The 27,254-nt window shown below is 36.0% G+C and overlaps 1 protein-coding gene across 1 annotated transcript in view; it reads right to left on the bottom strand.

Moving 5' to 3' along the window:
- The window catches only part of LIN28B (lin-28 homolog B), a 127,088-nt gene that overhangs the window by 23,215 nt on the left and 76,619 nt on the right, over positions 1-27,254 (bottom strand). The window contains exon 3 of the mRNA XM_049875492.1: positions 21,904-22,088. Within this exon, the coding sequence (XP_049731449.1) occupies positions 21,904-22,088 (185 nt within the window). The remainder of the gene's footprint in view (positions 1-21,903; positions 22,089-27,254) is intronic.

The following is a 27,254-nucleotide window of genomic DNA, read 5'->3' as shown; positions in this document are numbered from 1 at the left end:
CTCCAACATGATAGCTGCTGCCTCAGTGTCATTGCGTAAGTTTTTCCATTTGCCTAGAAATCACTTCCCCCAGATCTTTACAAAGATTGTTCCCTCACTTCATTCAGGTCTTTACTCAGATGTCACCTGGGGCATTAGCTAACCACTGATCTAAAACAGTCCCACTGTTACTGTCTCCTCACCCTGCTAAATTTTTCTTTACAGTAGTTACCATTAACCGACATATTATAAATTTATTTACATATCTGTTTTTTCTTATCTGCCTCACACTCTAAAACATTTGCTTCATGATGGCAAGACTATTATATATCCCATTCTCTGCTATGTGCTCAGTGCCTAGAACTCTGCCTGGCACATAGTAGGCAGAAAATAAAAACTCGTGGAATGAATGAAAGAATTTATAGGTGAGGAATCTGAGGCCCTAGGAAAGTTAATTGCCCAAGGTCAAAGCTACTACATTAATTGAATCCGTACAGCATGTAAAAAAAAAAAAATTTAAATCAAACTACATGAAGTAATAGTTTATCAGCTATAGTAAGATTTATGGCATCATTATGGAAATTAAAATTTCTACTTAGTGCACTGTACCTCAGATTTACCAACTACAAAACTGGGATTCCACAGGAACTTGGTGAATAGAATAATTTTAATTTCTATCAGAATATCAATAAGATTCAACAGACTTCATTTATCCTTCTAGAGGAACTTAAAAATTATCTAAAGGAATAAATGGGAATTGCTACCAAAGTATTCTACAGCAGTAATGAAGAGAAATTTTTGTGGTAATAGAAAATATTATAAAAATTCATAAATTAAAAAGAAAAGGCAGGACAACAAATGCAAAAATAAAGAGCCCTGAAACATACATATCAAGAGTAATATTATTAAATAACAAAAGAAACTTCACAAATCAACAGAAAAAGTTCAACAAGAGATGCTGAGAAGGGAGAAATTTAGAATAGAGCTTATCTTATATAAAGGAAAAATTAAATTTTGAATGGATTTAAGAGTTAACAAAGAGAAATCAGAAGATCAATATTTATCTGATCACTGGAAGGGCAAGAACTTTCTACACAGAAACAAAATTAAAAAAAGCCAAAAAATTTTTGGCTTGGATATGCCAAAAATTATCACAGAGGAGTCAAAATTACTATTTGTAGATGAAAAGATTTCATACCTGAAAAACCATGAATGCATTGAAAAAAGAAAAAGCAATAAAAAAATCAGTAAGGTGGGTGGTTACAAAATTATTACACAAAATCAATCTTATTTACAAAAAAAGTTACGAAAAATAAAAGAAATCCTCTTTTCAATAGTATACACACACATAGATACAACATAAAATAGAGTTTATACACGTTCTTTGATTTAGTCAAATTGTCTTTAATGTTAATTCTGCATAGTTTTAGTTTTCTTCACTTCTTACCAAAACCAAAACCCACTGCCGTCGAGTCGATTCCGACTCACAGCTACCCTATAGGACAGGGTAGAACTTCCCCTTAGAGTTTCCAAGGAGTGCCTGGCAGATTCAAAGTGCCAACCTTTTGGTTAGCTGCCGTAGCATTTAACCACTATGCCACCAGGTGGGTGCCGTCAAATTGGTTCCGACTCATAGCGACCCTATGAACAACAGAACGAAACACTGCCCAGGCCTGCCCAGCATCCTCACAATTTTGCTATGCTTAAGCCCACTGTTCCAGCCACTGTGTCAATCCATCTCATTGAGGGTCTTCCCCTTTTTCGCTGACCCTCTACTTTACCAAGCACGATGTCCTTCTCCAGGGACTGATCCCTCCTCCTAACAACACGTCCAAAGTATGTGAGAAACACCTCGCCATCCTTGCTTCCAATGAGCATTCTGGTTGTATTTCTTCCAAGACAGATTTGTTCTCTCTTTTGGCAGTCCATGGTATATTCAATATTCTTCGCCAACACCACAATTCAAAGGCGTCAATTCTTCAGTCCTCCTTATTTGCTGTCCAGCTTTCACATGCATAAGAGACCACTGAAATCACCATGGCCTGGGTCAGGCGCACCTTAGTCCTCAAGGTGACATCTTTGCTTTTTAACACTTCAAAGAGATCCCTTGAAGCAGATTTGCTCAGTGCAATGCATCTTTTGATTTCCTGAATGCTGCTTCCATGGGTGTTGTTTGTGGATGCAAGTAAAATGAAATCCTTGACAAACTCAACCTTTTCTCCTTTTATCATGATGTTGCTTATTGGTCCAGTACCAAGAATTTTCGTTTAATGTTGAGGTTTAATCCATACTGAAGGCTGTGGTCTGATCTTCACCAGTAAGTGCTTTAAGTCCTCTTCACTTTCAGAAAGCAAGGTTGTATCACCTGCATAACACAAGTTGTTAATGAACCTTCCTCCAATCCTGACGCCCTGTTCTTCTTCATACAGTCCAGCTTCTCGGATTATCTGCTCAGCATGCAGATTGAATAGGTATGGTGAAAGGATACAACCCTGATGCACACCCTTCCTGACTTTAAACCATGCAGTATGCCCTTGTTCTGTTTGAATGACTGCCTCTTGATCCATGTTCAGGTGCCTCACAAGCACAATTAAGTGTTCCAGAATTCCTGTTCTCCGCGACATTATCCATAATTTGTTATGATCCACACAACTGAATGCCTTAGCATAGTCAATAAAACACAGGGAAACATCTTTCTGGTATTCTCTGCTCTCAGCCAGGATCTATCTGACATCAGCAATGATATCCCTGGTTCTATGTCCTCTTCTAAATCTGCCTTGAACTTCTGGCAATTCCCTGTCCATATACTGCTGCAGCCGCTTTTGAATGATCTTCAGCAAAATTTTGCTCGCATGTGATATTAATGATATTTTTCAATAATTTCCCCATTCGGTTGTATCACTTTTCTTGGGAATAAGCAAAAATACGGACCTCTTCCAGTCGGTTTGCTGGGTAGCTGTCTTCCAAATTTCTTGGCATAGGTGAGTAAGCACTTTCAATGGTGCATTTGTTTGTTGAAACATCTCAATTGGTATTCCGTCAATTTCCAGAGCCTTTCTTTTTACAAATGCCTTTAGTGCAGCTTGGACTTCTTCCTTCAGTACCATCAGTTCCTGATCATAGGTTACCTCCTAAAATGGCTGAAAGTCAGCCAATTCTTTTTGGTATAGTGACTCTGTGTATTCCTTCCATCTTCTTTTAATGCTTCCTGTGTCCTTTAATATCTTCCCCATAAAATCCTTCACTATTGCAACTCGAGGCTTAAATTTTTTCAGCTCTTTCAGCTTGAGAAATGCCAAGCATGTTCCTCCCTTTGGTTTTCTATCTCCAGGTCTTTGCATATGTCATCATAATACTTTACTTTGTCTTTTCAACCCGTCCTTTGAAATCTTCTGTTCAGCTCTTTTACGCCACCATTTTTCCCTTTTGCTTTGGCTACTGGACATTCCAGAGCAAGTTTCAGAGTCTCTTCTGACATCCATTTAGGTCTTTTCTTTCTCTCCTGTCTTTTTAATGACCTCTTGCTTTCTTCATGTATGATGTCCTTGATGTCATTCCACAATTTGTCTGCTGTTTGGTCATTACTGTTCAATGAGTCAAATCTATTCTTGAGATGGTCTTGAAATTAAGGTGGGATATACTCAAGGTCATACTTTGGTTTTTGTGGACTTGCTCTAATTTTCTTCAGTTTCAACTTGAACTTGCATATGAGTAATTGATGGTCTGATTTGCAGTCTGCCCCTGGCCTTGTTCTGACTGATGATATTGAACTTTTCCATCATCTCTTTCCACAGATGTAGTCGATTTGATTCCTGTGTATTCCATCTGGCGAGGTCCATGTGTATAGCTGCTGTTATTGTTCGTGAAAAAAGGTATTTGCAATGAAGGAGTCACTGGTCTTGCAAAATCTATCATAAAATCTCTGGCATCAGTTCTATCATCAAGGACATATTTTCCAACTACCGATCCTTCTTGTTTCCAACTTTTGCATTCCAATCACCAGTAATTATCAGTGCATCCTGACTGCATGTTTGATCAATTTCACCCTGCGAAAGTTGGTAAAAATTTTCAGTTTCTTCATCTTTGGCCTTAATGGTTGGTGCATAAATTCCAATAATAGCTGTGTTAACTGGTCTTCCTTCCAGGCATATGGATATTATCCTACTACTGCACTGTGCTTCAGGATAGATCTTAAAATGTTTTTTTTGATGATGAATGCAATGCCATTCCTTCATTTCTGGCATAGTAGACCATATGGTTGTGCAATCCAAATGATCAATACCGGTTCATTTCAGCTCACTAATGCCTAGGATATCAATCTTTATGCGTTCGATTTCATTTCTGACGATTTTCCATTTTCCTAGATTCATACTTCACACATTCCAGGTTCCAATTATTAATGGATGTTGAACTGTTTCTTCTTATTTTGAGTAGTGCCACATCAGCAAATGAAGGTCCCGAAAGCTTGACTTCACCCACGTCATTAAGGTCGGCTCCACTTTCAGGAGGCAGTGCTGCAGTTTTATTTTGAGTGCCTTCCAACCTGAGGGGCTCATCTTCTGGTACTATATCAGACAATGTTCTACTGCTATTCAAAAGGTTTTCACTAGCTAATTCTTCTCAGAAGCAGACCGCCAGGTCCTTCTCTGTCTTAGTCTGGAAGCTCAGTTGAAACCTATATGCCATGGATGACCCTGCTGGTATTTGAATAGCAGTGGCATAGCTTCCAGCATCACAGCAACACACAAGCCCCCAAACTATGGCAAACTAACAGACATGTGGGGATTTCTTCACTTAGGTCCTGCATATCTTTTAGCAGCCATAGCTCTTAACCACTGTGCCACCAGGGCTTCAATACTGTCTAGCACCCATGATATAGACAACATTAGGAAATAAGATACACACTGGGAAAAGGTTTTTGCAATGCATGTGGTTGATAAAGTATTAGTATCCAAAGTATATAAAGAGCTACAAATCAAGAAGAAAAAGACAAGAAGCCAAAAAAAAAAAATCAAAAAGAGGAAAAGAAACATTCAGTAAACAAAAGATACTTGACATTACTAATTTAAATAAGATCATTTCACTCCCATTGAATTAAAATTCAAAGTCTGGTAATACTAAGTGTTTTGAGAACAATTTGACAATGCCTGGTAGAATGCAAATTCTTCATATTCCTTGGTTCAATTCTGAGTATTTCTCAGGGCACTGTTTTTCAGACTGTGGTTTGGAACCCACTAGTTGTTGTTGTTAGGTGCCGTTGAGTCGGTTTCGACTCATAGCTACCCTATGCACAACAGAATGAAACACTGCCCAGTCCTGAGCCATCCTTACAATCATTGTTACGTTTGAGCTTATTGTTGCAGCTACTGTGTCAATCCACCTCGTTGAGGGTCTTTCTCTTTTTTGCTGACCCTGTACTCTGCCAAGCATGATGTCCTTCTCCAGGGACTAATCCCTCCTGATAACATGTCCAAAGTATGTAAGATGCACTCTCACCATCCTTGCTTCTAAGGAGCATTCTGGCTGCACTTCTTCCAAGACAGATTTGTTCGTTCTTTTGGCGGTCCATGGTATATTCAATATTCTTCGCCAGTACCACAATTCAAAGGCATCAACTCTTTTTTGGTCTTCCTTATTCATTGTCCAGCTTTCACATGCATATGATGTGACTGAAAATACCATGGCTTGGGTCAGGTGGACCTTAGTCTTCAGGGTGACATCTTTGCTCCTCAACACTTTGAAGAGGTCCTTTGCAGCAAATTCACCCAATGCAATGCGTCTTTTGATTTCTTGACTGCTGCTTCCATGGCTGTTGATTGTGGAGCCAAGTAAAACAAAATCCTTGACAACTTCAATCTTTTCTCCGTTTATCATGATGTTGCTCATTGGTCCAGTTGTGACGATTTTTGTTTTCTTTATGTTGAGGTGTAATCCATACTGAGGGCTGTGGTCTTTGATCTTCATTAATAAGTGCTTCAAGTCCTCTTCACTTTCAGCAAGCAAGATTGTGTCATCTGCATAACGCAGGTTGTTAATGAGTCTTCCTCCAATCCTGATGCCCCGTTCTTCTTCATATAGTCCAGCTTCTCGTATTATTTGTTCAGCATACAGATTAAATAGGTATGGTGAAAGGATACAATCCTGACGCACACATTTCCTGACTTTAAACCAATCAGTATCCCCTTGTTCTGTCCAAACAACTGCCCCTTGATCTATGTAAAGGTTCCCCATGAGCACAATTAAGTGTTCTGGAATTCCCATTCTTCGCAGTGTTATCCATAGTTTGTTATGATCCACACAGTCGAATGCCTTTGCATAGTCAATAAGACACAGGTAAGCATCCTTCTGGTATTCTCTGCTTTCAGCCAGGATCCATCTGACATCAGCAATGATATCCCTGGTTCCACGTCCTCTTCTGAAACTGGCCTGAATTTCTGGCAGTTCCCTGTCGACATACTGCTGCAGCACTAGTAGCTTGCGAAATTAATTTGGTGAGTTATGACCAACATTTTTTTAAATGAAATAGATTAGAATACACCTACTCCTTACCAACTGTCTCATTATCTGACATTTCGCATTTATGACAACAGTAAAAAATCTAGTATCCGACTATTTTGTACATTAATGACATATGTCTGGCAGTAACAAATGCCAAGATGAGAGTAATGCTGGCTGGGATGATTAAAGTTATGTGCCAATTTGCCTGGGCCATGATCCTCAGTACTTAAGTACTATGGCTCCTAACCAAAAGGCCAGCAGTTTGAATCCATCAGGTACTCCTCGGAAACTCTAATGGGCAGTTCTACCCTGTCCTATAGGGTCGCTATAAGTTGGTATTGATTTGATGGCAGCGGGTCTTTTTTGGGTGGTGTAGAGGTTAAGTGCTTGGCTGCTAACCGAAAAGTTGGCAGTTCAAACCCACTCAGTGGCTCTGCAGGAGAAAGGCCTGGCCATCTTCTCCTGTAAAGATTACAGCCTAGAAAAAACCCTAGGGGCAGTTCTCTGTCAGATCAGATCACTGTGAGCCGAAATTGACTTGATGGCACCTAACAACAAGAATATATATACATAAAATTTCCCCTTTATTTCAATGGTTTATTTATCTTTAATGGTACCAACACCTCACCTAATTACACATACTTACATAGCTTTATAATAAATATTGATATCTGGTTTAAAGAAACCCTACATTTTGGTTTTCTTATATAAAAATTGTTCTGGTATTATTGATCCTATGAACTTCAAGGAGCTCTGGTGGCACAGTGGTTAAGAGTTTGGCTGCTAACCAAAAGGTCGGCAGTTCAAATCCACCAGCCTTTCCTTCGAAATCCCATAAGGCAGTTCTACTCTGTCCTATAGGGTTGCTATGAGTCAGAAGTCAACTTGACAGCAACAGGTATGAACTTCAAAATCTATTTTAGGATCAACTTTATTAGAATTTTGAATGAAACCACACTGCATTTATATACTCATTTATGGATGATTACCTTCTTTAAAACTCTGAGTCTCACTATTCATTACTAAAATACCCTTTTCCACTTACTTAGGTCTGCCTTTATATCACAATATAAATTCATCATTTTCTCTAAAAAAGTTTTTAATAGTTTTGTTAGATTTATTCTTAGATAAAAGTATATTATAGTTTTTGTTTCAATTGTAAAAGGAACACTTTTTTGAAATTACAGTTTCTGATTGTTAGTTAGGAGCCCTGGTAGCACAATGGTTAAGGTAGGTGGTTTGCACCCATCAGCATCAACATGGGAGAAAAGACCTGGCAATCCGCCCCTGTAAAGAATACACCCTAGGAAGCCCTATGGAGCAGTTCTACTCTGTCCTATAGGGTCGTTATGAGTAGAAATCAACTCAACAGAACACAACAACAATTATTAATTCCTGGGATATAGGATACTCTATACATTTCTGAAATTCAACTATTGTTAGTTCAATTCCTGTGTGTTGAGATTATAACCAGCTATCTTGCTGAATTCTTTTATTTATTCTAGTCATTCTAATAATTTATCTGTAGATAGCCATGGATATAAAATCATACTGCCTGTGAAAAATCAAAGCATTTGGTTTCTCCTTTTTGAATCCTTGGCTCTTTTGTTTTCTTTTCTCCTCTTATTGCATTGGTAGTACCTCCAGTACAATACTAATAAACACAAGAGGGGACTCTAAATGAGCCACTAAAACTGAGGAGACTAAAAGCTAATACTGAAATGCGAGTACAGAATCTGGAGTCAGCCAAGTAGAAAAACTAGGCACCCATAAACCCCACCGCCATGAAGTTAGTTCCGACTAACAGTGACCCTATAGGACAGAGTAGAACTGCCCCTTAGGGTTTCCCAGGAGTGCCTGGAGGATTCAAACTGCCAAGCTTTTGGTTAGCAGCTGAACTCTTAACCACTATGCCACCAGGGTTTCCAAAGTAGGTTAACATCAGTCCCACACAATGGCTCGGCATTGCTATCCACAGTAACATTTATTTGTGATAGTGCAGAATGCCTAGTAAGGAGGCTGGTTAGGTACGAAGAGCCCTTAAAAAAAAACAAACAAACAAGCCTGTTGCCGTGGAGTTGATCCCAACTCATAGCAACCCTACAGGACAGAGTAGAACTGCATCAAAGAGCTTCCAAAGAGCAGCTGTTGGATTCAAACTGCTGACCTTTTAGTTAGCAGCCGAGCTTTTAACCAGAGTGCTACCAGGGCTCCAAAGAGCCGTTAGCACACAGCAACTGGGCTTCTCTAAATATGGTGATACTCTACTTTTCCCAATTAATGGGGCTATCTACGAGATTAAGTTGTTCTTAGTGTAAGAAAAATTAGGTTTTTGAAAATTATTAAAAAAATCATACTCAGGTCCCTAACTGTGAAAAAGGGGTGAAGCTGGTCACAAATGGTACATCCATTATGACCTCATTTTTATAAAAATTAAAAAAAAGTATAGATAATTTTTTTAGCTCTCGTATAAGGGCACAAGTACATTCTTAAAAATATTTCTAGAAATTTTAGGCATTTGGGCATTTTCTATAGCCACTTAAAAAAAAAAATTTTTTTTTTTAATTAGCATCCAACAAATAACTTCATCTCCCGAAAGGAAAGGAAATGCTTGATTTTGCTCCTGATTAACCCATATTTTACAACAATCACACGACAGGTACCTGTATGGCATTAAAGCATTTTAGAAACCAAAATTCTTACATTCTTGCTTGATTTGTCCTAGATTTCCTTTTAAGAAGATATGATCACAAGGCCATTTTTTTCTTCCAAAACATTTTAAAATTTAATATTTGCTCTGCTTATATACAAAGGACCAACACTTTAAAAATTGTCTTTCACTATGTGAAAATGCATTTAGTAAAAAGAAATATTCCTTCATATGGAAACTCTTATTGATTATAAGTCTAAGTTTACAAAACTGGAACCTGCTTTACTTAATTACTGCTTCTTACTAATACGTACAAGCAGGTTTTAATGAAGTATAAGCTAATCCTTTTAATCAGCCAAAAAAAAAAAATCTTTTATTATATAAAAAATAGTGCAAGTTACAGTCTTAATCTGTTGATTTTAAACCAATTTTCAAAAAATTGAAATTTCAGTATAAATTAGAAGGGCTCTGCACAGGCTCTTCAAATTCAGTGGAATAAAATTTGACTCAGATATCCCTGTTAATGAAGAATAAAGAAAAGCTAGCTAGAGTCAGCTAACAACTCTGGAATTCCCCTGGACTGTTAGATGGGCTTGGGGCATAGGACTAGTATTTGAGTGGCAGGATTCAGTAACGTAAATAGGAAAATTTTCTTTTGATTTTTCTCCATCTTGGTCGGCCCTTATTTTGTTCACACAGAAACAAAATGGACATCACAGTCAGTGGAAAAAAAAGATGAGAATTTAAAAGTAAAAAGTGACACTCAGAACAATATCCTATGTTCATTAAAAAACATACATAATACTGAAGGCTAAAATAATTTCCTTTTTTCAAAGGATTTCAATGTTTTGATATATTATTCAATTGTCACAATACCCTTGTACTAAAACCATATGATATTTTATCTTATTTTTATCAAGGCCACAATGCGATGGAAGAAGTTTTCTACTTGAAATATTAGTATACTTGCTTCTACAACTTTTTTTTCTTCTGTAGGTTTTGTTTTTTTTTTTTAAAACTATTTATTATGCTTAGAATAAAACAGAAATCATAAAATTAACCTGGAACTGTGATTATTTGCCACTTGGCTTCTGACCATTCCCATCAGGCATCTTGGGAGACCTATGCAGCGCCAAATGAAACTCAGCCCCACACAATGGCTTGCAGAGGGTGATGAGAATGGCACATTGTCTGCCTGGTAGGAACAGAGGTCACAGCAGGGAGAGCATCTGCTAAGATAATGTGAATGAAGGAAACAACTATAATTGCCTCATTAAGAGATCTCTGGCCAAATAATCACAAGAAAAAAGACCTTGGAAACCCACCCTAAAATTATGTCTATAATAAGAAAAATTTGGGGTAGAATAAGAAATGAAGAAGAATTAAGGAGATTTGGGTATTCTACTGGTTCTACTAATTTCTTGTCACTACACGGATGAATGAAAACTTGGATGTAACAGCTCAGTTATTCAACTCTAGCCCTGGCCAGTCATTAGTAGGAAGCAGGAGATGCAAATTCACAGCTGTCCAGGATACAAACAAATGAAAAATAAAGGGTTGACAGAAACTACGAATGAATATCTACTGCTCTATATTTTGGGATTACAATGAACAGTATACAATTAAAAGGCATAAGCAAAGTTTTTTAGCAGGTAAAGAGGTAATATCTAAAAAGCAAGGTCTCAGAAAGGCAAAGGAGAAGAAAGGATAAGCTGTTTCTGCCTAGTCAATTTAACTTCTCTTTACAGCGTCCGCCTTTTTATAATAGATTTTTCTTAAACATCAGTAGTATGTAACTACAACTAAATCCTAATAGCGTCAAATAATCAGACAATATAGTATATATAGTCTATTCAACATTGTTGATAAATTAAAATATTCCATAATAAAAGCTGAGGTAAATCCCCAATTTAAATTTAAATTAAGTATCTAAACAGGACATAAAACTAGAATGTATTGATCCTGTGTGACAAACTATTTTTGCCATTTCCTGGTATTTTGAGCTTAAGGTTTAGGAACTTAATTTATATTATACAGTTAGAATGATTATTATACAAATAGTATCTTGAAGCGAATTATGGTTATTAAAATTTTGAGTTCAACAAACATAGTAAAATTAGCTTGCTACACCCCTAAGCCAGGTTTAAAATAAGCAAACTATTTGATGACTTTGATGTTTTGCATCCAAAATGTGCTGGCTAATTTTTCAATTCCATTTACCATTCCGGTCTTTAAACTGCCTTAATCTCCTGCCCTCAGATGTTGACCTTGGAAGAATAGGGGCCATAGGTCAGAATAGACAGACCTCAAAGGATCTGGACTATCAATTCATGCCTGAAAGATTTCGCTCCCACAAAAGGAACTTACTAAACAGCAAATTCCTAAATCTAATCACACAAGTATCAGGGTGAAACAGTTATTTATTGGAATTTGTCGATTTACATTTTTCAAACATTTCTAGCATCTAAAGCGTGTTTTCATTTTTCTTTTGGGAGCAGATTCTGCAATATAATAACCATTAAAAATCATTCAAAGAACTTTTAAGGTAAAACAGATGTTTCTCAATAAATGGGCAACATAAAGCTAAGTATAGGTTTATTATTTTCAGGAATGCTATGGAAACCTCAAAAATATAGCACTCTATTTCCTAACTACCAAGTAGAACTTGAAACTGTATCACTGAGATATGAGTAGGAGATTATACTGTTGTAAAGGAAGCTGGGGATAGGGTGGGGTTACTATTAGTTTAGAGCTCACTCTAAAGGTAAATAAGGGCAATAAATAAATACTTTTCATTTTAATAAATAAATAATAATATACAGCTTTTAAATGGGGAAAGCCTCATTAGATTAAAAAAAAACCACAGCTTCCAAAACTTTCTTGCAAATTTAAAGAACTTGAAACTACAAGATCATGGCCCTGTAAAAATAACTTTATTATCACTACCGTCACTTTCATTAAAAAAAAAAAAAAAAGGCTAGTTAGTACTTCTGAGACAAGAATAAAGTAGGTATCATATAATTTTTGGTCTTTTTGATCATAAATGCTAAAAATAGTCTAACGTGTCATTTTAATACTAGACAACGAATGTTCAATTTCATAGTAATTTTTAAGTCAGTAATAACATCTTAGCCTTTTCTTCTAGACAAAATATATTACTACTTCAACTTACATAGAAAATAAAAAAGCTTACTATGCACTAATGAAAACTAATTATTGCATAAAATGGGATGATAACAGTAGAATGCTCGTATTATTTTCTAAGTTTTTAAAAACCTCAAGTCAACACTACTGAAAGAGAACTTGCATTATTACGAACAGCACTCCTTGGAGTGGGTAGTTAGGTCACAAGATGTGGAAGTTTAAAGGGAACAAAGAAGACAGTCACTATTCAAAAAAAAAAAAAAAGAAGAAGAAGAATAAAAAAGGAGGTAAAAAGAGAAACCCTAAACAATAAAAAAAAAAGCTATACGTATATACCAATACATTTATCATGCAATTATGCATTTGAAATGTTTAAACACATTACACATTTTTATTCATTAATTACTAAGGGCTAACATCACTTAACCTACATATAAAGATTTCAAGGCAAGTTGTTTCAACCCAAATGCATTTTTACTAATCTATTTGTTAATATAAGCTAAAAATTTATTACAGAAAATATCTGATTCTATATTATAGGCTCACATGATTATTTCATATAAATACTAAAAATCAAGTGACAAAACAATTGTTCTAATACCTTCCCCCACAACTTTCATTCTATGTTAGTGGTTACTTATTTTTCCACATAGTAAATTGTGTTATTTCTAGAGAATAAAAAGGTGCCAAGTAAGGGCTACTCTTTGAGAAGAAACGTAAAGATTCTTTCATCTTCATTTTATTATAAAGTAAGTTCTATAAAGCCATTAAAATCTCTTTACTTTTGGAAAAAATACAAGAAAAAGTAAACAATAAAAATAAGCCTGAAATTACTTCATTTGTATTTTAAGACAATGTTTCAAGTGTGTAAGATTTAAAATAAAACAGCACAACATTTATTGCTATTGAGTAACAGGACACTAGGCTCAGCAGAATTTTAAGAAAGATTGAAAAAAAAATTCCATTTATTTTTGTAATTAGTTTACTCAAAATTGAGGCAGAATCTTTAAAATTATTTTGTATTTCTTGTCACAAAGCCATAGCTTTCTACAAAATATGGTTCTACTTTACTTATACATATTAGAATTTAACAAACAAGTTCCCTTGAATGATGAAACCAAATTTTGGATTTATTAAACATATTAATTCCATGTGACAAAAACTTCAAGGCTTTTATTTTTTTTATCCTGAAATGACAGAAACTAGATTAAAATGTGTAATCTAAAAACATTTCAAGAGAAGGGATAGTCTTTCTATAAAATGGTATTTGAACAATAGGCAAACAATAAATCTTGACCTAAAGTTCATACCTTATGAAAACTAACTCAAAACAGGTCATAGATTTAAATGTAATACATAAAACTATAAAACCTTTAGGAGAAAATCTTTGTGACCTGGGGTTAGGCAAAGAATTCTTAAACATGACATCAAATATGCAATCATTAAAAGAAAAGATCAATAATTTATCTTTATAACAACTTTTGCCCTGTGAGAAGCATTTCAGAGATTGAAAAGATAAGCCACAGGCTGGGAGAAAATATGTGCAAATCATATATCTAACAAAGGACTTGTATCCACAATATATATAAAGAACTCTCAAAGTTCAACAATAAGAAAACAACCCAGAAAAAATGTGCAAAAGACATGAACAGACAATTCACCAAAGAGGATATAAAGATGACACAAAGACATATAAAAAGACACTCAACATAACTAGCCATCAGGGAATGGAAATTGAAAACCACAATGAGATGCCACCATACAACTATTGGGTAAAATAAAAAATACTGATAATACTAAATGCTGGCAAAGATGAAGACTAGCTGGAATGCTAACATATTGCTGATAGAAGTGCAAAATAGTACAATCACTCCGGAAAATGATCTGGCAGTTTCTTACAAAGTTAAACATTAATCTATAAGCATATTACCAGCAATCTCATTCCTAGGTATCTGCCTAGACAAATGAAACCTTATATTCATACAAAAACCTGTACATGAATGTGTATAGCAGTCAACAACTGTAAAAAACCAAATGTCCTTCAACAAATGAATCAATAAACAGTATTACATTCATACAAGGAAATACTATTCAGCAATAAAAAGGAATGAACTCTTGATACACCCAACTTGGATGAACCTCAAAGGCATTACGTTGAGTGAAAAACTGTCTTTACAAAAGGTTCTGCACTGTATGATTACATTTATATGACATTCACAAAAAGATAAAACAGGTCAGAGGTTGTTAGATGTTAGAGATGGGGGAACAGGTGACATAAAGAATAGTGTCTTAGTTATCTAGTGCTGCTACAACAGAAATACCACAAGTGGGTGACTTTAACAAACAGAAATTTATTCCCTCACATTTTAGGAGGCTAGAAGTCTGAATTCAGGGTGCGAACTCCAGGGCAAGGCTTTCTCTGTCAGCTCTGGGACCCCAGGTCCAAAGGACTCGCTCCACTCCCAGTTCTGCTTTCCTGCTGTTTGGGGTCCCTCTCTTCTCTGCTCGCTTCTCTTTTTATATCTCAAAAGAAACTGACACAAGATACAACCTAATCCTATAGATTGAGTTCTGCCTCATTAACATAACTGCCTCTAATCCTGCCTCATTAACATCGTAGGGCATTTACAACATACAGGATAAATACATCAGATTACAGAAGGGAGGACAACCACGTAATACTGGGAATCATGGCCTAGCCAAGAAGGCACACATTTTGGGGGGGATTTTTTGAAGTGATAGACTGTTCTGTATCTGATTATACTGGTGATTATATAAACCTATATACGTTAAAATTCAAAGAATTGAACACCAAAAAATGAGTCAATTTTACTATATAATTTAAAAAAAAAAAGCTCCAAACAAAATATACACAAATATACTAAAGCTAACTGAGATTCTAGCTTTCTATTACTTTAACAACCCAAATCAATTATTGAATATCATTATTTTAAACATTTTCTAGAACATAACATGAGCAGGAAAGTATTTTATACCAGTAAGGAAGTAATTAAAGAGTAATGGGGACTTGTCAAAAGGATACAGAAACCAGCGTGAAGGGGCTCCTACTGGTCAAATCTGGGGCATTAAAATAAATATTCATAACAGCCAAATGGAAACAACTGAAGTGCCCTTCAACAGATGAATGGACAGTGTTATATCCATATAGTAGAATACTACTCTGAAATAAAAAGGAATGAGCTATAGATACAAACAACAACTTTGATGAATTAAAATACATAAAGATGGTTACAGATTATAACTCATTAAAAAAAAAAAAAAACAGGAACCTGTGGTTTATGCTGCCTGAAAATAAATAATCTAAAGTCTGATGCTGAATAGAATGTTTACATAGTCTCTAAGTATCACATCATAAAATATTTACTAATTTCAAAAAGAAAAACAGTAACTTTAAAAGTGGAGGGACCTGAAAGACACCACCTTGATCAAGTGGTCAAAGAGAACATCATCAGTAATGAGAAAAATCAAAATTATAAGTCACCTGATAGGAAACCCCGGTGGCATAGTGGTTAAGTGCCACGGCTGCTAACCAAGAGGCTGGCAGTTCAAATCCGCCAGGCGCTCCTTGGAAACTCTATGGGGCAGTTCTACTCTGTCCTATAGGGTCGCTATGAGTCGGAATCTACTCGACGGCAATGGGTTTGGTTTTTTTTTTTTTCTGATAGGATACAATGAGAAGAACACAGCATCACTTCCGTGATAGTCTTGCCAGATAAATAATCTCTTTAATCAGAAGAAACTATTAGACAAACTCAAACATGATCTTGATTTATCCTGGTATGTGGAAGTTAGATCAAAAGGATTTTGTTAGATTCAAGTTAACTATTTTTGGCATAGCACTTCCAATTTATAGCCAATATAGGAGTTAGAAAAACAAGTTTAAGACAACAGAATAAATCCAGATCATGGTACCCTCTATAAGACAACTGGCCTGGTCTCCTCAACAAGTTAGTGTCATGGAATTCTTTCATAAAAGGGTGTTTGTGTGTGTGTGGCTATTCTAGATTACAAGAGACTTAAGAGACAAAACAGCTAACTTGAAAGTCATGCTCCTTAAGTGGGTTTTGGTTTGAAAAAAAAATAGCCACAAATGTAAGCTTTGGACAACTGGAGATTTTAATATGGATTCGGTATTAGATGCTATTAGAGAAGTACTGCTTATTTGAATAGCCGTGATAAGGGGTAAAATGCTATGGCATCTGTAGTATACTTTTAAATGATTCTGCAAAAATGGTTATAATTATTGAAATATATGAGGTGGGTATATGGATATTCACCATGCCATTTTTCTACTTTTAGGTACTATGAAATTTTCGTAATCCAAGGAAGGAAATAATAAGAATAATCACAGAAAGTATTAGGAAAAATACAGTATAACAGAAATCAGTGCAGGAGATGACTCTTTGAAACACAACAAAATCAAGGAAAAATGTAGAAAAACAGGCACTGGGAAATAACTAGAGAATCCAGAATATCTCATAAGATTTTCGTGATTAATAATTATGCTAATAAATATGAAAACCTGGATCAAAGCACAATTTTATTCTCAGTACTAAATGTGTCTTAAGAAGCAGAAAAAACCTAAGTCATTAATAACCATGGAAAAGATCAAGAAAGTTATCAAAGATCTTTGAAGTCTTTTAAATATTTAAGGAGTAAATCATTGCCACGGTAACTGTTCCAGCCATCAGCTGACAAAGACCCATTTCTTGCTACCACACTGTGGCATCTTTTTTTTCTCATTGTTTCAGTTCTATATAGGAGTCTCTTTGCTTATTTGAATATTTTATTGCCATTTGACTCAACCATTTTTTAAAAAAACAAATGACACATGGAAAACTGAAAATTCTAAGCCTAGGGACAAAAATCACCAGCATTCTGAACTTAATAGAAAGTTGGAAATCATTAGATACCAAATATGCCAAAGCCTTAGTCACAATAAAACACTCAATAAACTATGCAGTTGGAGCACGTATTCACCCTCCTTCCACTGCCACCTTCTGTTTTGCCAGTTCATTCCTTTTACTACCCCAATTACAACAATTATTTGACCCCGTAGAACCTACAGCCCATGAGACTACTACCTTTTCAATTATCTTCACTTCTTCCCCTGTTTATGTTCTATGATCCACCATTGCAATCATTCCCTTGCATACATCTTCGGTGCCTTTGCTTCTCTCCCTTTGTCATTCTCAACTAGGAAAATCTCAACTCTAGTTAAACTCACGTTTCTGCTTATTTCACAGCTGCAGCCATGAAGTCAACAACGGCTGGAGAAAACAAAACAAAACACAATCATACTGACTGACTTTGCTTTAAATTCAAGCCCACTAACCTTAAAAGGGTCTTTAGTATAGCCCAGTATACCACCTCTTTTCAACAATGCAGTCACTCTTCTATTTTCTTATATAAAATCTTCTCCTTTCTTTTTAAATTTCTAAAACTTTTCTACCATCACTTTCAGTTGATGACTGTTATGGGTTGAACTGTGTCCTCCCAAAAAATATGTTGAAGACCTAACCCCCAGTACCTGTGAAAGCGATCTCATTTGAAAACAGGGTTTTTGCAGATGTAATTAGTTAACATGAGGTCATACTGGAATAGGGTGGACCTGAATCCAATATAACTGTGCCCTCATAAGAAGAGAAGAGACACAGAAACACAGACATAGAGGGAAGATTATGATGTAAAGATGTAGACAAATTGGAATAATCGAAAAATCCTGCCAAGGAGACCTGGGGCTACCAAAAGAAGGAAGGGACAAGGAAAGGTCTTCCCTTAGAGCCTTCAGAGAGAACATGACACTCTAAATTCAGCCTTCTATCCTCCCAAACTGTGAGAGAATACATTTCTGTTGTTTTAAGGAACTCAGTTTATGGTAAGTTATTACAGCAGCCCCAGGAAACTAATACAATGACCTTGATTCAAATTTCATTAAGAAAACAGTATAAAACGAGAAATCTTACCTTCTATCTACCTACCTGCCTACCCATATCTGTTGTACCCATATGCTGTGCTTCACCTCTAGTTTTGAAGAATGAACCATCTGTGCTCCTACGGCCAGCTCTTCCACTTGCGCTTTAAATTCCAATGCTCCCACCCACTCAAGGAAATCATTCCAGCAATTGTCCTCCTCTCTCCTGCATCTTCAGTTTTTCCTTTTATACTGGACCATTCCCATGAGCACACTAACATGCTACAATTTCTCCCTCTTGGCTACTGCGATGGATAAGGTTGTGTGTCAACTTGGCTAGGCCATGATTCTCAGGGGCTGGCAGTTATGTAATGATGTGGTCATTTCCGTCTTGTGATCTGATGTAATCATCCTCCATGATGTGATCAGCCAATCAGTTGTAAGGGGAGTTACCTTGGGGGTGTGGCCTGCATCCAATACATACGGACATTCTCACAAAGCCTGTGTACTCGCTCTGGATCCTGAATCTGGGTCATCATCATCTGACCACAGGTTCTTGGGACTCGAGCTAGAAGCCTGTTGTCCGATCTGTTGATTCTGGGATTTGTTGGCTTCTGCAGTCCTGTGAGCCAGCAGGACCTGCTGATCTTGGGCTCATCGGCCTCTGCAACCATAGAGATCAGGAGAAGCCTCCTGACACCTGACCCACGGATTTTGGATTTGCCAACCTCCACAGCCACATGAGCCATTTCCTTGAGATAAATCTCTCTCTATATATTTATATATATGTTTCACTGGTTTTGCTTCTTTAGAGAACTCAGCCTAAGGCAGCTACTAATTTGTGTTTCTGCTTCCATTTACAGAAAAACTCAAAAAATTGTCTATACTTGCTGTCTCCACTTCATCTCTCTCATTCTCTGTTGAACACAATCTACTTATGCTTTCACCCCCACCAGTCCACTGAAACTGTTCTTGTCAACTTCACCGAAGACTCCTGTGTTGCTGAACAGTCATGTCTTGGTGTTCATCTCAGTTGATTATTTACCATCAGTACCATTTAACACACCTGATATGCTCTCCCTCTTGAAATACTTTCTTTCCTTGGCTTCTGAGATAAACTACTGTCTTGACTGTCTGATTTTCCTCCTTCTTACTTAGTATCGTTTGCTGTTCCTCCTATTCTTCTTGATTCCTCCCTAAATGTTGGAATACCCCAAGTCTCGGTCCTCAGTCCTCTTCCCTTTCCTATGTGTATTCACTCATTCTAATGGTGAGTTCATTCTGTCTTAAGGCTAATAAATATCATCTTTTTGCTGAATAGTGCCAAGTTTATATCCTCAGCCCAAGAACTCCATACTCATGCATCTATCCACCTAATTTATATCTCCACTTGGATGTCTATTTGTATTTCCAACTAAATATATCCAAAGCCATAGTTGTGATTCTTGTGTTCTACAGTCTTCCCCTATCTCAATAAATGGCCCCTCTCTCTTTCCAGTTGCTCTACCCATATAAAACATGGAGCCATCCTGGACTTCTTTCTCTTTTTCTCTCACAACCCACATCTGATTCTTCTCTACCTGCAAACCCTATCAGGATCATTGCTCACCACTTCCACTGCTAACACCCCACTCTGAACCACCACCATCTCTTTCCTTCATTAATTGCAAATGCCTCCTTTGTGGTCTCTCAGTTTCCAACCTTGTGCCTCCACATTGTGCTCTCACCACAGCTGCCAGGATAATATTTTTAGAAGGTAAATCACATCATGCTACTTTTCAACTTAAGATCTTCCAATTACTTCTCATTTTCCCCAGAATAAAAGTTAAAGTCCTTACAATGGCTGACCAGGGCCTCCATGGTAGAATGTCCCGCTATCTTACTTCACTACTCTTGTCCTCAACTACTCTCCCTCCATCAGTGATTCCAACCCAGTACACATGTAAAAAATGTTAGAACTATATTGTTAAAGAGTTTGTCTAAAAGGAGTGGAAAAATAAAGGATTTGGTTATTTTTAGTTTACTTTGCTTTACTTATATTATGTATTTTTTCTTTCTCTGAGAGAAGAAAACCACTATAACACTTAAGAGCTTCATTAAAACTTTCACACAGTTTCATGAGCTTTCTTTAGTACTAAACAAGCTCTTAAAAATGAGGATGAAAAATAAACTAACACTGCTTTCAAAGCAGTGAGAAAACGTGGCCTAAGCAATATTATGTTATAAAGAGAAGACATCGTTAAATGTAAAAAATAGTCATAAGAATGATATAATTCAATATAGATGGATATATTTTTAACTTTATTGTATGGAAGGCCAGATAGCAATGAAAGTCAGATAGTGTTAAAGACCGAGTCACAGGCTTGTCTACGTAAAAATTCAAATGTTCAGTAGTATATTTTAAAAAACCACTACAATTAAAGCTAAAATACATTTCACAGCTGAAAGTATTTCCTACCCATTTGAGATAAAAGGTTAACATCTTAAATATACACAGAAAATCTACAAATCAATAATAAAAAGTGAACACCTCAATAAAAAAAAAATTGGGGCAAATGACAGGAAACGTAATTCATAGAAGAAACCATTGAAATGAAAATTAACATATAAAAAATACATTCAACTTCATTAGTGGTCAAAGAATGCAAACAAAAACAATGATATACCTCTCTAAACCTATGTAATTGGAAAAGACTAAAATGATGACACCATTCCATGAGCATTCTCATTTTTGGAAGGGACGTATACTGGCTCTAATCACTTCTGAAGAGCAGTCTGCCAATAGTTATTAAAATTTTTAAAGTGTATATTTTGTTATTAAAAATTTTCACTATTAAGTATTTAACCTAAGGATGTAATCAGGCAGCTTTTCAAAAATGTATATATAAGGATTCCACTGCGGTGGTGGTGATACATTCAAAATATTGGAAACAGCTTGCTGTTGTTAGTTGCCATCAGCTGTGACCCTTTGAAGGCAATTACCAGACCTGTCTTCTGAGGCACCTCTGGGTGGGTTTGAACTGCCACCCTTTTGGTTAGAAGTGTAGCACTTACAGGGATTCCTAATGGAAACAACCTAAATATCATTGACACAGCATCATTTAAATTACATTTTGGTACACTCATACAGTGGGAATGTGTGCAGGTGCTAACAATCAACATGAAAATACTCCATGGTGAGTGGAGGGGGAAAAAAAAAAGTTTTAAAAGAGCATACATATATTCCTACCACTAGTTAGGAATTCAAGTGAATTTTTTTTCCCCCATGCTTCCTAATTTCTTATATTGTTTTAATTTCCTACACAATGAATTATCCTTTAAAAGCAGACAAAACAGTAAGTATACTTTCACTTGAAAAAATGAGTGGGGTGTTGGCAATTTTTGTATGGACAGAGGGGCACTTCTGTCTGTTGGTAGCTTCTTCAACTCCTCATTGTGGCCTGAGAACAGCCTGGTGTGGACAGTGACCAGGGCACATCAGTACTCAGTGGTGAATGTTCAGTTTAGTAGGCTCAGTTCAAACTGAGGCCAGACTATATTCCTGATATATTTTTACTCAACTACATGCCGGTGGCATACCATTTAATTAACTAATTTTGGCTAGTCTATATAAAGTCCAACAAAGTAATAAAAATAAACTTTCGGAAATCCTTCCCAAATACAACAAACTCATAAATTAACAAAGTAAAATGGTTACCTATCTCCCTTTGGTTTTCTTTTTTGTAGTGTCTTCCCTTTTGGTCTTCTTTCGCTTCCTAAACAAGGGCTCCCACCAGGTCCTGTTACCCGTATTGATTCAAGGCCTTTGGAAGATTTTTTAAATGTGAATTCCACTGGTTCTCCTTCTTTCAGGCTTCTAAATCCTTCCATGAACAATTTGCTCTGTAAAGGGATTTTTAAAAAGGGCGGGGAAAGGAGGAAGAGAGATCATGATTACCATTGCTTTATAAATTATCTCTATAATTTTAAGATTAGCACAGCAAGATACTCTTTGTTATTAATTACGTAAGTATAAAGTATTTTTCAAAAAGTTCCATGAAACTTATATCATTTTAAAGTCCCCTCTTGCAATGCTGACAATGGGAGGATAAACTAGTACTATTTTTTAAGAAAATTTTGCAATACTTACAATTTAAATCTGCATATTCTTTGACCCAGCAATTCCACTTAAAATCTCTCCAACAGACATACTAACACAAAGGTTCAAAGAAAGACCTATATCAAAATTCACTGCAGCACCATCTAGTAAAAAAAAAAAAATTACAACTACCCTAATGTCCATCAACGTGAAACTGATTAAATAAATTATAGTAGAGCCATATAATGTAACATTATTGAGCCCTTAATAAAAGACTTTTTTTAGATCTTCTTGTATTGATTTGGGAAAATAAACGTAACACTATTGAGTTAAAAAAAAAAAAATAAGGCTAAAGACTATGTAAAAAAGTTTTTAAAAGATACATGCTTATTTATATAGAGATGGGGTCTGGAACAACAGAAATAAAACCGTAAATAGTCCAAATGCTTCCTGGGAAAGTGGGGAAACTTTCTGGTGTACACAGAAAGTTACTGCAGGTTGAGCTTTTTATAATTGGAAAAGGAGTAGATTTTTATAATTTGAGAGATACTAGTTGATTTTCGGTGGAAAATTTTTTCTTATTCCAAATTTGTAACCTTGGTTTCAAACGTTAATTGGTTCTTTCAATTCTACGCTTTTAATCAAAGTCAATGTGCCGATGCAAAGTACACTAAAAATAATTAAATCTTTAATTTTGATTACATCTGCAAACTGCCCTGCATATATCTTATAGAACTAATTTGGAATATTATGTAGTTTTTCAAAACTTCTAAATTTGGGTGCAAAAGGAAAGAAACACTCAATATGGTGGAAGACTTTGGGAGTTCCATTCTTCAAGTAAAAGTAATTTTGAATGGCCTATTTAATCTCTTTTCTGTTTGTTTATGAATTCAAGGGATTTGAGTTTCCCAACATGTGTTCTAAGAAACAGTGGTTCCAAAAGAGGCTCCATGAAAAAAGGGTTTTGTGGTCCAATAAGTTAACTATTGTATGCTGTGTCTCTTCAGACGAGTTGTAATGTTTATTATTAGCACATTAAAGTCTCTGAGATGCCCTACACAGTCCCCTCTCCTGACTGCCAAAAAAAACATAGGGAAAGAAATCTTGTTTAACTGTGCTTAACCCTGTAATTTCCTGACCGAATTGATCCCAGAGTCCCCTTCTTTTTAAGTGCAGATGACTGATATACCTAGGAAAATACTGGACCAGGAAATCTTCTTTGTCCCAAGTCTGTGAGTCTAAAGGTAGCTAAGTGATTACATATAACAAAAGAATTACATGGACCAAATCAAAACAACACTTCAAAACTCAACACAAAAGGAGGCATTCCTTGTGAAACCAGCAAGTAAGATGACACATGACATCATTTTTCTACTGCAGGTCATCCTGACATTGGAAAATCCTTTTCCAATTTAGAAATACATTTTCTGCTGTTTGATGCAATGTAGGGAAAACAAACAACTGCCTACACCCTTTAAAATAACAAATTATTTTTAAAGCTATTTTAACATTTCTAAAGCATCTTCTCATTTTTCTCCTCTCTTCTATCTCCTAAGCTTTCTCCCCACTAATTATAAATAGTTCTTTTCCTTTCGCTTCCTTTCTGAAACATACAGATTATTTCTCTTTTAAATTCCAGTGAAGTGGAATACGGGTCAACTACTGAAATAATTAGAAAAAAGGGCAGCAGTTTTAACTAAAGTATGTTTTGTTTCCACAATAAAAATCCTGTCACTACTTATCTCCTCATGGTTCCTATTGTACAGGTGTGCTTCTGCCAACGTGATTACATTTTCCATTATCATGATTTTTTTAAAGGTATCATTTGTAAGAAAATTGCTTTTTGAAATCTTAAATAAAATTCTGGCACTTATAGACCAATAAGTTCTGGCTATTCTTCATGATATTCTGATAGAATACTTCATAAAATTTTATCCATATATTGCCCCCTTCCCAAATTAGTAAATAATAGGCAATTTAGATTATTAATGACAATACTTTACAAAAATATAATAGTGAGCATAAGAAACAACAATGGCTTGGCAAGAAAAAGATGAGTTCGTGAAGAATATTCTATCTTTGCCATTACACCGAAATAGCTGCAATATAAGCGATAAAGATTTATTTAAAGGCAGGTAATTAGCTCATTGCATTTATCCTCAAAAATCAACTTTTCCAACAACTTGCCAATTTTTATTAAAAGTGCCTCCATTTTTTCAGTCACACCAACTCCAGTCCTTAGATCTAACCAAGCCATTTACTGAATCTTGTGCATTATTACTTCATAATCTCTCTTTCATCTGCCCTATCCATTTTACTAGATTGTCACTGCCCTTACTTCTGGTCCTTATTATCTCCTGCTGGATTAACTGCAAATGGTTTCTTCATTAATATTCCAGCATCTAGTCTCTTCTCTACTTCACACAGCATCCCCCACACCTGCATATCCTCTCTGAACAAATCTTAGCCTGTTACTCTCCAGTCTCAAAAGTCCACAACACCTCTCTTCGGTATTAGGTAAGAACCTTCATAATCTTACCTCTCTTTACAATTTCGACTTCCTTTCCTATTATTCTAAAACACAAACCCTCTATTCGTAAAACTGGCTTTCTTGTACTTCCTTGATCACACTTCATGTTTTCTTATCTCTGTACTCTGTATGCATTCTACTAGTCAGAGCTGTCTATCAAAATCTTACTCAAGCTTCAAGGCACAGTTCAAATGATGCTTGTATACAATCATCCTAAATTGCCCCAAGTTGGAAATTCTTTCCTCTTCTACTTAACGAATTCTTCGATATAGTTTTTATAGTACACTGCTGTGTAATGCAGATATTTGTGTATGCTTTATGCCTTATTTGCTCTCTTGGATTTACCTTTTGAAGGCCAGGGATTGTAATGTATACTTCTTAGTATCTTCTGAAGTTCCTAGCATAACCCATAACCCATTGCCATCGCCTTGCATATATAGTTATCACTCAATAAATATTTTTTTTAAATTATAGATTTAGCATCAGAAAGATCCTTAAAGGTTATTTAGTCCAATGACTATTTGAGAAAAAGACAGGCTCAAATCTAAACGGTTCAGTGAACTGTTCATGCAAAGTGAAAGCTTCTGGCTCCTGTTTCTACTACGTTAAATAAATTTTCTCATTTTTAGTGTCAAGGAGGGACTGCATACGGCACATTTGGAATAAAATACTGAGAGTATTATAATGGTTCATGCTAATAACATTATCTGACTCCATTCCAAAGTTAAATATGGATCTGTTTTTCTTGATTTTCCTTCTTCTACCCATATTCCTGAAGAAACATCATTTCCCATTGATATGCTTCACAATCTATGATGTTCTGCCTATCTGAACCGAGAACATAGGATTTTTGTTTTAATTTATCCATAAAACCTGTATAAGGCAAGTCATTTGGTGTTTGAGATTATATTTTCATCTGGGCCTCCTGTGTGAACAACAGAGAGGTTTATTCTCTCTAGAGAAAAGTCACAATTGCTGAATGAATAAATGAGGAAAACAATGGCCAAACAAATCAAGAAGTGGAATTTATAAGTTGTTGACATGCCTACTAAGATATCATGCCCTTACCACAGAACAGGCCATTTCTGAATGTGCACATATTATGTTAGCTCCACTGACACCTCTGATTTGCATTAGTCTTCTTCCAATAAAGTTCCCTTTTCTCATGCTTCCCTTTATTCCAATTTTTTTAAATCATCTGGCACAGGTTTGGTTCAGAATTGTAAAAATACTTACATACGCTTTTCTCCTCCCAATCCTTTGAAATGATTTTCAAATGTAGAGGAATATGGGGTCAAGTGAGAGCAGTCCAAATACCTATACTTTGTCAAGTATTTCTATCCACGGCTTTTGCTACTGATGGGATTACTTATCTCTCTTTGCACACGCTTCTTCTGCTCAACTAGATTGAGAAGGCACTGAAGTCTACAGTCGTAGATCAAATTCTCCTTAGAAATAGGAGTATACTTTGTTCTCTAGGAAGCATAAGCTGGCTTCCAGTTCATGATGGCAGGCTAAACAGACATGTGCCTCATGTTATTCCTTAAAAGCCATCAAAATGATAAATAAAACAATAAAAAGAAATAAATCCATAATAAGGAAGGGAATGAAAGGTACCATTAACAGACAACAGAATTCAACAAATTTCTGGAGGTTAGGAAGAGTGCTGACTAACTAAGTGGAAGGAGCCATATACTAGACACTCACATTAAGTGGAAGGAGCCATATACTAGACACTCACAGAAGGGGCTGCAGCAGAGGTAGGAACCAACATGACCTATCAGACATAACACATACAATGAAGGACCAGAGTCAGCAGTGGGCTTGAACTCAGGGAGATTAATGGAAGGTTTGTATATGGACTAGATGTTCCTCCACTGTCCCACCCCTACTCCTATCTGAAAACCTGTTGTCATAGAGTCAATTCCAACTCATAGGGACCCTACAGGACAGGGTAGAATTGTCCCATAGGTTTTCCAAGGAGCAGACGGTAGTTTCAAACTACTGACCTTTTGGTTAGCAGCCAAGATCTTAACTGCTGCGCCACCAGGGTTGCTACTCTTATCTATACACGTGGAAACAAACAAACATTACCCTAAGGCAAAAAATGTGAGGCCATTCTCCAAAGAGACTGAAGGAAATATCTGGGCAATTGGTAAAACATTGGATCCTGAGCAGAAGACCCTATTCATTCTGACAATTAGAAGGCCATCGGTGTAAAAGCTGGCTCCCTGCCTACTCAACCTTAAATCATTCCTACTCTTCATTGTTACATCCCATTCATAAATCTGAAAGGTCAACCAAGAATTACAAAAAATGCAGCATAATTAAGAAAGGCCAAGATAAATGAGGGAACAAAAGAAATTTTATGCACTGTCTAATTAGTATCTTCAGAGAGATTCAAGACAATATAATATCAATAAAACAAGAACAAAAAGTA

Source organism: Elephas maximus, chromosome 1 (assembly GCF_024166365.1).
Source record: "Elephas maximus indicus isolate mEleMax1 chromosome 1, mEleMax1 primary haplotype, whole genome shotgun sequence".
Lineage (NCBI taxonomy): Eukaryota > Metazoa > Chordata > Mammalia > Proboscidea > Elephantidae > Elephas > Elephas maximus.
The sequence above is the reverse complement of the archived record's forward strand: the minus strand, read 5'-3'. Positions and strand labels throughout refer to the sequence as shown.